The sequence below is a fragment of the Engraulis encrasicolus genome, chromosome 9 (genome assembly GCF_034702125.1).
Source record: "Engraulis encrasicolus isolate BLACKSEA-1 chromosome 9, IST_EnEncr_1.0, whole genome shotgun sequence".
In the NCBI taxonomy this organism is placed as follows: domain Eukaryota; kingdom Metazoa; phylum Chordata; class Actinopteri; order Clupeiformes; family Engraulidae; genus Engraulis; species Engraulis encrasicolus.
The window spans coordinates 21,545,781-21,558,280 of record NC_085865.1 but is presented as its reverse complement, the minus strand read 5'-3'; the positions used below and the strand labels follow the sequence as shown (position 1 = coordinate 21,558,280).

The 12,500-nt window shown below is 44.9% G+C and overlaps 1 protein-coding gene across 7 annotated transcripts in view; it reads right to left on the bottom strand.

Annotated features, from left to right (window-relative positions):
• The window catches only part of ptprma (protein tyrosine phosphatase receptor type Ma), a 304,853-nt gene that overhangs the window by 91,594 nt on the left and 200,759 nt on the right, over positions 1 to 12,500 (bottom strand). For all 7 annotated transcript variants that reach the window (XM_063206751.1, XM_063206756.1, XM_063206753.1 and 4 more), the window contains one exon: positions 5,122 to 5,395. In XM_063206751.1, the coding sequence (XP_063062821.1) occupies positions 5,122 to 5,395 (274 nt within the window). The remainder of the gene's footprint in view (positions 1 to 5,121; positions 5,396 to 12,500) is intronic.

Sequence of the window (12,500 nt, the reverse complement as noted above, 5' to 3'; positions counted from 1 at the left end):
TGAGATCTGTCTGCTCCCTTCAGAGAGAGACCATGTCTACTGTCAGTCTGCCACGCCACTCTATGTCAGAACACTAAGATAGACAAAAAAGACAAGTAGTGAAAGAAAAAAAAGAGAGAAACCGATCTCCAGGGGAAAAAAAACAAAGAAAAAAAAACAAGGGATGAACGGGAGGTGACGAAACGCTTTCAGCAAGCGTCCTACAAATGTGGAACAAACAAAATCTTATTTGCGCATGAATATTCACACAACCCTACAAGTGAGCGACTGGGAGCCTTAGCTTAAATCCCTGTAGCTTTATTACAGCAAAATGCACTCGCATGGCTTAGTGCATAATTTACGAGACGACAAATTAAACTGCCGAGCCTCTAAATTATTTATTTAGGCGTGATGATTGGATCAGGTATATAGGGGGCTCGGAGCAGACTTTGCACATTAGCAAACAATAAACAGGAATGTCTCCGCCGCAATAAACGATAAACAGACACGATTCCCAAACGTGTCCTTCAGACAGACGCCCTCCCTCAATGTCTCCTTTGTTGCGAACATGGCCTTCTAAATGAAACTACGAGTACACCAACACGTTCAAACTATCACAACATTTACTTATCAATGGGAAATGTTTTTTCTCTTCTGTTTGGTAAGCATATGGGTCAGTGACGTTTCAGCAGTAGCACACGTCAGGACGGCGCAACAACAGCCAGTGCCCGTATATGTGGATTTTTTTGTGTTTGTTTGTTTTAGTGTACTATCTAAGAAGCATATTAATTGCAGTGTATCAACCCCCAATTACTAATTAATTTATGGGCATCAGATGCTGTTGTGCCACCTGACATCTGAGCCCAACATTTTTTTATTTGACCATATTCCACATTGCTGAGAGTGAAGCTGTTCCACACAACTTTGCTCTGTTGAATACCATGACAGATCCAGATACCTCAGCTCTCTGGGTTTTACTGGTCTGTGAATATCAGTCTACGTATATCTCCTTTGTTGCATGATTAAGGCAAAAATTACAATAACACTTTATTTTAGGGATACATCTATTAGCACTAATACATACAATGTTAATGCCCGCATTAGTAACTTGTAAGACATGTACTAAGCAAATGCTAAGGCCTACTAGGTCCTTACTAAGGTTAAATTGGTAAGAAATACCTTATTGTGCATGAACAAGACATTTGCGAATACATGCCTAACAAATGTTTGATTTTGCTTTGTACATGCCTTATAAGTTACTTATACAGGCACATTGTACGTATTAGTGCTAATAGATGTACCCCTAAAATAAAGTGTTACCAAAATTACATTACAAGGACAGAAATGTCAAGAAGTATCAAAATATTTGCTGCACCTATGAATGGTAGGGGCTTCTTTCGTGCTTATCGCACAGCACAACGGCCCCTCTATTCTCTAGGAAGTATTAGGTAACATTGATGATGACTTGCACAGATAGGTGCTCTCTGTGAGAAGAGCTGCTGTGGTTAGGTACATGGGTACTGTAATTATGGGTTCATGGAATGATCTGAACCACAGTCTCCTGAGGGTCTGGGGTGATATTGCTTACACTGAGCCAGCGGTTTACACAGTGGTGGATCAGATCCGTTGCTGGACTTAATATTCGTAGGCTCCGGTGTCTTGAAATTGTTCCACCTGTGAAGTCGTTTTCCAGCGTTTTAATGTGCACGGACAGTACATCATCGATGGAAATGATAACTAAATGGTTTGCTGTAAACTTAGCCTAAGCCTAGCCTTGCCTAAGCCTAGCCTATTCTCTCTCTCTCTCTCTCTCTCTCTCTCTCTCTCTCTCTCTCTCTCTCTCTCTCTCTCTCTCTCTCTCTCTCACACACACACACACACACACGCACGCACACACGCGCGCACACACACACACACACACACACACACACACACACACACACACACACACACACACACACACACACACACACACACACACACACACACACACACACACCATATCACACTAATCTGTTCAGGGGTCTTGTGAGCATCAACATTCCAAGCAATTTGAAGAGGATTGTCTAGCATTTAAAATGTCAGAGGACATGCAATACTGTGTGTGTGCGTGTGTGTGTGTGTGTGCGTGTGTGTGTGTGTGTGCATGCGTGTGTGTGTGTGTGCGTGTGCGTGTGCGTGTGCGTGTGTGTGTGTGTTTGTGTCTATGTGTGTGTGTGTGTCTTGGGTTGGATGAATGTATGGGTGAGTGAAATGCGAAAGACACAGCATGAGAAAGTCACACACGCGCAGACACACGCACGCACACACATGCACGCACACAGCACACAGCACACAGCACACAGCACACAGCACACAGCACACAGCACACAGCACACTGCACACAGCACACAGCACACAAATGGGGTCGGTTTCAGTTTCTGCTGCCCCCCAAGCACCCTATTAGCTGTCGAAGGCAGGGCAGTGGAACGGCCACATATTCACCACTGTCCTGGTGGGAGATGATGGAGGGATGGAGTGGAGGAGGGGAGGAGAGGAGAAGAGGAATAGTGGAGGAGGAGGAGAGAGGCAGCAGAGTGGAGGGAGGAAATGAGAAGGGAGGATGAAGAGGAGGAGGAGATGAGGATGACAGTGTAGGAGAGAGGAGGACGAGTGGGGAATGAGTGTATAGAGGACCAAGTAGGAGGAAGAGAAGATGAGGGAGGAGGAGGAGGAGGAGGAGGAGGAGGAAGAGGATGAGGAGGAGGAGGAGGAGGAGGAAGAGGAGGAGAACAGCAACAGGAGAACAGCTCTCCATGCCAATGGACGGTCTCTAATCTCGTCCTTAACGCCGCCCTTCCCACACTACACACACGCACGCACACCCACACACACCCACACACACACAGACACACACACACACACACACACACACACACGCACGCACACACACATACGAACACACCCCACAGGGCAAGTACTGCAATTAGCCACAGTGAATTATCTAATGGCCAGAACCGTTCGCTCCACTCTGAAATAAAGGATTGCCTTTTCATTAGGGTCAATTTGCATATAAAAAAGGCGATGGATGATAGTTCTAATTTCCAATTATGTTCAAGTGTTAATAAGGCAACGGGACGAGAAACTGACTTCTTCCTCAATCCAACTCCAGCTGGACATTTTTTTAATCGTATAATTGATATATTTCTTCATTTTTTTTTTTAAAGCTATCACATTCTAGCGATAGTAAAGAATCTCATTTGTCCTGTGAAGCAGGTCATGTGAAAAGAGAGAAACTCATGCTAGTGTAATGGACGCAGTGTAATCTCATTCGAGTGGAATGGACGCCGTGTAGCGCTGCTGCTAAATTGGCTGCATATGCCTCTGTGTCACTGCGACCTAACGATGCGACTCAGGAACCACGGCAGTTAGACTCCTGGTCGCGTTTTATTATGGCAAATTGCTTTTTAATACTAATTTTACTACTTCCACTACCGAGCAAGATCCATATTTTTTCTCTTCTCTCCTCTCGGTCGAAGTGATAGCACGCTGATGTGAACGCTGCTGCATCATCACATCTTTTTCTTACAGTAAAGCGATGAAAAGGAGAAGGCTGGTGGGGTGAAGGGGTCGGGGAGTGGTCCGGACAGGGCTAAACAGAGGGGAGGTTTTTGCACAGTTTGAGGTTGCCTGCTTGCACCGCAATCCCTCAGAGTTTGGAGGAGGCTTCACAACTGCTGTTCCAAGGCTAAAAGTTTAATAGCTCGCTTTGAGTACAGACAGACCCCCCTCTAAGGGGTGAGGATGGGAGGCGGGAGGTGGCGGATCAGGGGGTATACTTGGCATAGACGGCCTGTGTTGGGATATGGGAGTTATAGTAGCAGGCCTTGATACATCTATTCATTGTTCAGTAGGGCCTGTGGCCATATTTACACCCGGTGGACTTTTACAATCAGGAAAATAAATGTGTCATCAAAGCAATTTCTCATGAAAAATGTGCATGAACGAAATGCAATTTAGCCCGGAAAGAATTAATATTTGTTGTAGTAAAAAAATGTAGATGCAGCTTTCAAAGGTGAAAGCCATCTCTCAGAGTTCGTTCTGCAGACGCCGGGTGACGTCATTTTAAATGGCTGAATGCGTTTTAAAAGGTCTTGTATTGACAAATTATCTTTCTTTCGACTTTAATACCAGCTGTGAAAATGAGCTAGAGTTGGTCTCTCCCACTGTATAATATCATGCAAATTTAGCATCATGCCTCTGAATAGTAAACCAGAGCACCAACAGCATTGTGTCAGGACTAATGAGGTATGGTGGTGCTAACGGCTTCCCTTCTAAACGGGGGGCTGATTTGAGTGTAACACCGCTTTTAAACCGGAGACCCTTAAAACCTTTAAGAAATGGCATCTCCTGCAAAGTAGCCCAATTAATTGCTATTATATAAAATGGTTGTGGACTTGCGTCTTTAAAAAGAGATGCTCAGTAAAAGGTCAAAATCACTGACATTTGGTGGCTAATTCTTGCATCAGCAATCTCTAATTAGTGCACGGTGGAACAATAGATAGTGTACACAAACACACCGTCAGGACATGACAACCAAGACTGTAGTAAACTATAATTAAAGGCTGAGATGCTGGAGAGTGTTTTACTAATGCTTAAATGGTCGGCATTTTATCGGAGCAGTCACCGTGGTGGTAACGGAAGCACAGAGGAGGAATACATCTGATTCTGTGGCTGGTTAGAGATACTACTATGTTGTCATTTTTATCCAGGGTGAGCAGTGTCAATTTATAATCCAGGGTGAGCAGTGTCACTTGATAATATACTGTATACTATGGTATGACAGTACAACACAGGTAACTTCACTGAGTAACTCGTCTACAGATACTGTCTTACGGTCAGTTGGTTCTGCACTGGTTGGATCAAATTTGTAGCAGTTTTTCTTTAAATTTGTAGGTTCCTTTTCTGCAACAGCACAGTCTACCTTCTTCATTAGGTATAAATGGAATGACTGTTGTAAAAGCTAGTATGTCATATCATATGCTAGTGTTGCACTTACACCACACATTTATTTCTGCCTTTACTTTTGACACGTCTGTTCTAGGATGCTTAATGTTGTGGCCTAGTGAATCACAGTCGCCTGTGTGAAATAGCAGAACTCACCCCATTGGCTGTGCTGACGGCCTGGTAGTAGACAGTGTAGCTCTTGTGGGGCAGCAGCGGGACGTTCCAGTAGCCATTGTAGGTCTTGTTGTCGCCAATGGTGAAGGTCTTGGCAGTCTGGATCTGGGAGGCCGGGAACTCGGCAGTGAAGTAGTACTGGGAGGTGAGCAGGCTGGCGTTCTGGAAGTGGATGGGCACAGGGTAGCAACCCAGGATCTCCGCTGCCCTCCGAGCACGCCGGGGGCGCTCCTCCAACACCACAACTTGGTACAAACTGCATAGGGGAGGATGAGGGAAGGAGAACAGGAAGAAGGAGAAGAAGAAGAAGAGGAAGAGAAACATGAAGAAAAAGATTGGAGGGGAGAGAAACATATGGTTTGTTATTTATATGTTAGCATCAATGTGGCATGATATTGCCACATTGTGTGTTTTTGTTGCAGCATATCAGCAGTTTTTTTTTCAAGATATTTTTTTTTGTTCAAAAGGGTCTGCTACAGTACTGTAGGTATACACAACTAGGTATCAACTGTACACAGAACACATCCACGCAGTCCTGTGCCTCTCTTCATTCAAATCTAAACTAATATTTCAGCCTTGTGTGAACAATGTGACATTGTGCTGTATTGTGAGGGTTTTCGCTTTAATTGCGAGGAAGCAGAATTAAGCCACCCCGCTGTTGGGCAGGTCACCCGCAGAGCTACAGTGCGGCTGGGCATGAGACGACAGGAAGGATGGATGTAGGTATGGAGGGGAGGAAGGTGGAGCTGATGGCATCACCACCACCGCTGTTGCTACTGGAGGTGGAAGTGATGGTGGCAGGCCAGTTGAAGGGGTGGTGGGTGGTAGGTGGGTGTTCTGTCCTGGGCCCATGAAGAGGAGGGGCCCACTATTGAGACCCCATTGCATAGGATTTATAGAGATGGGGGCCCTTTCAGATGATTTTGTCCGGGGCCCAGTCAAAGCTGTCGGCGGAGGCCTTGGATGGCGGAACAGAGCCGCCGCTGAAGCTGAGGCCGAGGCCGTGACGAGAGCCGGCTGAGGGACTACTGTCAAGGCGACCGGCACCAAGCAGCTTTAATTAACTCCGCAAAGCCCCCCAGCTCAGTCTGCCCCAATCCGACTCAGCCAACGAATGCTGGTAGGTAAAAAAGGAGAAAAAAAATCCAGAGCCGCTATCCGCTATCTAATTTATGGCACTGATAGCGGCGGAGCAATATCCCATCTACGGGCACAGGATTTAAATGGCATGAAATAAAAGGCCTCTCAATATGAGGCCGGCATGGCCTCGTCCGCCTATTTCCGGATATTGGAACACTGAACCCTGACATGGGGGAGGTGGAGGAAGGGTGAGAGGGAATGAGAGAGCGAGTGCAAAGCGAAGGGAAGAGAGATGCATGGCGGTGAGCATGCCCAAAATAATGATGAAATGGTTGAGGGGGGGGTTGGGGGTCCTGGCGACCTCATCCAAATGGGGTTGAAATTAGGTTTGATGGGTAAAAAAAAATCCACATGCTGGATCAGACATTCGCATCACTGCAGCAGGCTCGGGCATCTAGCCCATGTGCGATGGAGAAGGATGGAGGACTAGAAGAATAGGTGTTTTTTTCCCTCTGCATCCCTTCTCTGTCTTTCTCTGTCTCTCCCTCTCTATCTGTCCGTCTTTCAGCATTTCAGCTCAGATTGGTGGATCAACTCTGCCTGCCTCCAAAGCCCCCCTTGCCTCGCCTCGCTTCGCGTTTCCCTGCCTGCCTGTCGCAATAGAGGGGGTGGATATTGGCTGCTGGGGGAGACGGAGAGAGATGAATGAAATGGAGGTGAAATTACAAGCCGGTCCAGGCAATGGGCTTCTTTATTACCACACAGCAAGACCCCGAGCTCAACACGCTCCAACTTTCCAACCAGACCAGAAAAAGGCGAGAAAAAAAGAGGGAGAAAAAAAAACACTATTTCCTTTTTCACCAACCCTCCAAGCTGCACAAGACAAATTAGCTTTGCAACTAGCCTGGCTTTGGCGGCGCTATATTCTGTTTAATAATTAAAACAGCTAAAGGTCAAACAGCTGTTTTCGCTCTCTCTCCATCAAAGTCCAGGCAGATGGAGCGGAGCAGAGCACACAAGAGAGAGGGACGGGAGTTAGCCAGGTGAAAAGTCCTCTGGCAAAGGCACAGCTTTTCACAGCCACAGTTATATACAGGTACGTATGTGCACTGGAAATGGGCCTTGTGTTCTGTGTAATGAAGACAAAATTCTGCCCAACTCACCACCCACCCCTCACCCCCCACTCCCTAGCTAGGCTGGGAACAACAGAGATTTGCACGCCCCTACCCCCACCCCCTATCAGTTTCCCTGCATGGCATTCCATTCTATGACATGCCATTCCATTCCATTCTCATCTGGCTGCCATGCTGTTTCAAAAGAATGGATGATTGCATTATAATGCAAGTTCTAAGTTAATTACAGAGGTCTGATGACTTGGGAAGAAATAAGTGGAAAAAAAAGAACCGTTTTCCTACTGCAACAATAACAAAAAGTACTTTTCTAGCAGACGTGCGGTGAAAGTGTACTCAAAAGATTCTAATTATAACTCCCATATCTGCAGTGTAAACCTCTACAATTATATGATCATTATTATAACAAAGAGTTTGGATGAAAAAACTTAATCAACTTTGTCTCAGGTAATTAGGTTTTGTTTGTAAAAGTACAATATGTATCACATGGCATCTTACACCTATTTTGTGGGTGTGGAGATGTATTTAAAAAAAAAAACACCTTTGACATTCATATTTTTCACGATTTTCTGGGACATTTACATAATATACATAATTTGATAATTAAAAATAATAATGGCTAAATTGGTGCTAAAAAGGGTAATAGATTTGGTCACTTCAGCACAGAGACAATTATCTAATTTCAGAAAATAATATCCGATGTCATTGATGTGAAATTATATCAAATTATCTCACCAGCTACCTGACATCTATGAGTGCAGTCAGTCAAAAACACTTAACTCTGGTATGTTCAGTCCCTATGTGCCTGCTCTGGATGGCAAATCCTGCTTTCTTAGAAACTAACTATATAGATAAATAAATAAATAAAAAATGAAACCAAAGGATTTTTCCAGGTTGTGAAAAGCTGACAGTTGTTGTCGTGAACAGGACACTGCCTTCCAGGTGGGTTTATCACCCGTTGCAGGTTTCAAATGAGGCGTGAGGTGGATGAGAGCGCAACTTTTTTTTTGCGAAATCTTTTTTTTTCTCTAGTTAATGCTTCAGTTAGCAACACAACACCACCTAAGGGTTGTACAAGTTAAAACTCGTGTTTGCAAGAACTATTAAAACTGTAATTGCTCAGTAACCTTTTAAAGATTCTTAGAGACACTAATGCCTGTAAAATTAGACACCGATTATAAAACTGAAGAGAAGTGAGTTTGTAATACAAGTTGAATAAAGTTAAGTAAACAAGTTGAATACATTTACAGTAGAGAGATACGGTTTCTGTGTTGTTCAGCGACTGCTTGCGGGATGCTACCAACAGACACAGCACACAACGGCCGCCCTGTGTGCGCGTGTTCAGCGATCGCTAATTAAATTTCGCCGCCATCTCTTCCGCCATGGGAGATTAAATCTGTCATAAACTTCGGCGTAGTATCAGAGGGGTCTCGTGAATACATTCCCTGCTCTTTCATCCGTGGCTCATTACAAAAGAACTTCCCCCCACACTTCCACAAGTCCCTTCTGCCTTTTTCCCTCTGTTGCGTGTGTGTGTGTGTGTGTGTGTGTGTGTGTGTGTGTGTGTGTGTGTGTGTGTGTGTGTGTGTGTGTGTGTGTGTGTGTGTGTGTGTGTGTGTGTGCGTGTGTGCCTGTGTGTGTGTGCGTGTGTGTGTGCGTGCGTGTGTGTGTGTGTGTGTCTGGCTCTCCAGTCTATTGTTGCTAGTATTTAGCGATAAAATCTAATTTAATAAAATATTAATTACAGGAAGAGAGAGGCTAGTGAGAAAGACACAGTTAATTACTAGCCCTCAGCTGAGGTGAACAAAGGCCAGGCCAGAGATCGACACCAGAGGGTTGGCTATCGAGAGAGAGAGAGAGAGAGAGAGAGAGAGAGAGAGAGAGAGAGAGAGAGAGAGAGAGAGATGGGGGGGTTGGAAGAGGGATTAGAATTACAGTAGACGACATGAAGAAAAAAAGGTGAGAAAAGGCAAAGGAAAAGAAAATGGCTCAGAGAGAGAGAGAGCAAGATAGAGAGACAGAGAGACCGTTACAATGAGCGATAGCAACAATATAACAGAAGAAAACTGAGAGTAAGATAGTCAAAAACAGAGAAATGGTGGAAGTGCAGTGCGACTGGAAAAATCATACAGAAAGTCTAAAGAGGGTGTCCAGACTAAGGTGGAGTGAGGTGAGGTGAGGTGAGGAGAGGAGAAGCAGAGAAGTAAGGCACGGAGAGGTGAGGAGAGTTGAGAAGAGAGGATAGGAGAGGGGAGGACAGGAGAGAAGAGGTGGAAGAGAGGAGAGCTGAGAAGAGAGGAGAGCTAAGGACGAGAGGTGAGGAGAGTTGAGAGGAGAGGATAGGAGAGGGGAGGAAATAAGAGGAGAGGAGAGGTGAGTAGAAGAGAGAGGTGAGGAAGAGAGGTGAGGAGAGGAGGTGAGCGGGACATTTTCCCTCAGATTTAGGGCCTACTTAAAGGCCACCCATTACTTTATGGGCCCGTCGCCATGGTGATTTAGATCCTCAATGCCATATAGCCTCGGAGACATGGGGCCGACCCCTCTGAGACCCGCTCTCCTTTTTATACCCCATATTGTCATTTTACACCAAATAGAAGGGGGGAGAATTCAATTTGAAAAGAGAATGCCAGATGAATACCTCCAGGTCACCCTCGCCTTCTTTTCAAAAGAATGGAAAAAGTGTTCAGTATGGCCGCCCTGTCATACCGTCCAAAGAGGAGAAAATATGGGGTGTAAATCTCCAGCAGAAGGACATTTCCTTTCAGTAAAAGTCTCAGGCAAGAAACAGAAAGAGGTTTTTTTGTCTTTTTATTTACAGGCCTGGTCCCACCAAAAAATAGTTGATGGATTTCCAGAAAATAAGCGAGTTCAGTCACCCTCTGGCTTTTTATTGGCTAAAAACCATTCCTGTCGCTTGGAGGATAAAAAACAGTGTGTTATTTCCACATGCACATTTTGCTGTAGATAATGCAAATAATCAAAATTAGCTGCTCTAAGCGCACCTGCACATTCTTGATATCAGTGATTTTTCCCCTCCTGAATCAGATTTAATTGAACACCTTTCTCCCATTGAGATGCCTAGAGGGCTTCAGATGCACGTCCAGAGCAGCGATATGTGGAAGCAGTGCAACGGCTCTTATTTGAAAGAGAACATATGTTGTCGTATTGCAATTGGCAGACGATGGCAGCTTTTTGTGAGCTGCGCAACACAATATTTCTAATAATTATGCTTTTATTTCTCACCTGAAGGCTCGTCAGCACTCATTCACGGGGGAATTTCCATTTATTTCTCTGCATTGTTACATCTTGTTTCTGTAGCTGATTGCTTCACACCTCACTAGAGGATAACGTGTTGTTGGCTATGCAGTGCAGTGTGCTATATTATTTGGTCTGGACCAGCTAATCGTGTCTTTTCCTGTACGCCTGTGCGTATCAACATCTATATGGACCTTTTTGAGGTGCTTTTTTGTGCATTCAATTGTCAAAGAAAATAAAGAAAATGCTGTACACTCTGCTCCATGTTTTATTTTGAAGTAACTTTTCGGCAGTCTGGCCTTCTTCAAACTTGAAGAAACATGGATAAAGAATTACACATCAAACAAATCAGACACTAAGTTGCTGTGGCATTTAACCAATGTGTCTTACAGCCTCGATGTTAAATACTCTTACTTACAAGAGTTCTTTTAAATTCAACTTAGCAACTGACAGAAGTAACAGTTGATGCTATTGCTCAAGACAGAATCTCCTGGAGAAATCAGCTGTAGGTCATGTGGCATTCAAGGGGTTAAATGGCTTTTATTGGAAAGGGGCACATTTTGAATGTGGTCGTGTCACATCATTGGTTACAGTGGTTTCCAAAAGGTTCTAAAAGGTTAGCATTGCCTTTGGGCTCCTAAAATACAGCTCGCTGACTCGGCTGCCCCTTTACACACACACACACACACACACACACACACACACACACACACACACACACACACACACACACACACACACACACACACACACACACACACACACACACACACACACACACACACACACACACACACACACACACACACACACACACACACACACACACACACACACTGTAATGATACCCTTAGCTACCTCCATTCAGGGCACAACAAATTTTGTCCCAAAAACTCACAAACAAAAGTCCATGCTCATCCATCATCCTTGACCACTTTGATAGCACCTCAAGACAGCCATAATGCAGCTTGCAGCCATGACTGTAGCTGATGGTGTGTGAAAGCCCAATCCCTCCATACTCCTAATTACAGAGAGACGCCTTTACAGACACCATGACCAAGTGGAGGCAGCAGACTGGAACACCTGGCATGACCCCATAATGATGAACAGAACTCATCCCTCAAGTATTCAACTAATTTTACACACATAATAAAAAATATGAAAAAAATAGACAAAGACCATGAAATCGCTGGAGGCAAGGACATGGCAAAGGTAATCAGTGAACCAAAACAAAAGCCTCGTTGATATGTGGCGGTGGTGGTGAAAAGGCAGTCTGTGAGAGTTAAAAGTGAAAAGTCTAGACAACGTTGTGGTGGTGGCAGAGAGGCAGCACCCAGGATCAGATTAAGAGTCAGAGCCTGGGTGGAGCTGGGACTGGCATATAGGATACACAACCTGGTGAGCCATTGATGGCACATAGACCAGTAGATAGGGCCAAACTGCACAGCAGTGACTGGTTGCAGCTATGGAATGGTAAAAAGACTGGCACAAGCACAGCAGTAGCAGCCCCGTGTTCCATAAGACTGGGACTAACCTTGGCTAAGGAATGGTGCTCAGAATCCGATTGAGAGCCTGGCTGGAGTAGCAGTAGAAAGTACAAGCAGAAGTACTGTTATGAATGTAATTACATCACCAGTAGCCTGATATTACATAGTTGTATCCATGTAATGTCATACCACTAGTTTTGTAATTACATCCGTAAAAATACATCTCTGGTAGCAGCTGAGGCAACGTTAGCAGCAGAAGCAGTATTGCAATAGCATGCTGTGCGCTCCACAGGAATGGGGCTAACCTCTGCCTGCTAATAGACTAAGAGCCTGGGTGAAGCTATGCAGTAGTGGCTGCAGCTCTGGCAGTGCTAGCAGTAGCAGCAGCATGCTCCACAGGACTGGGGCT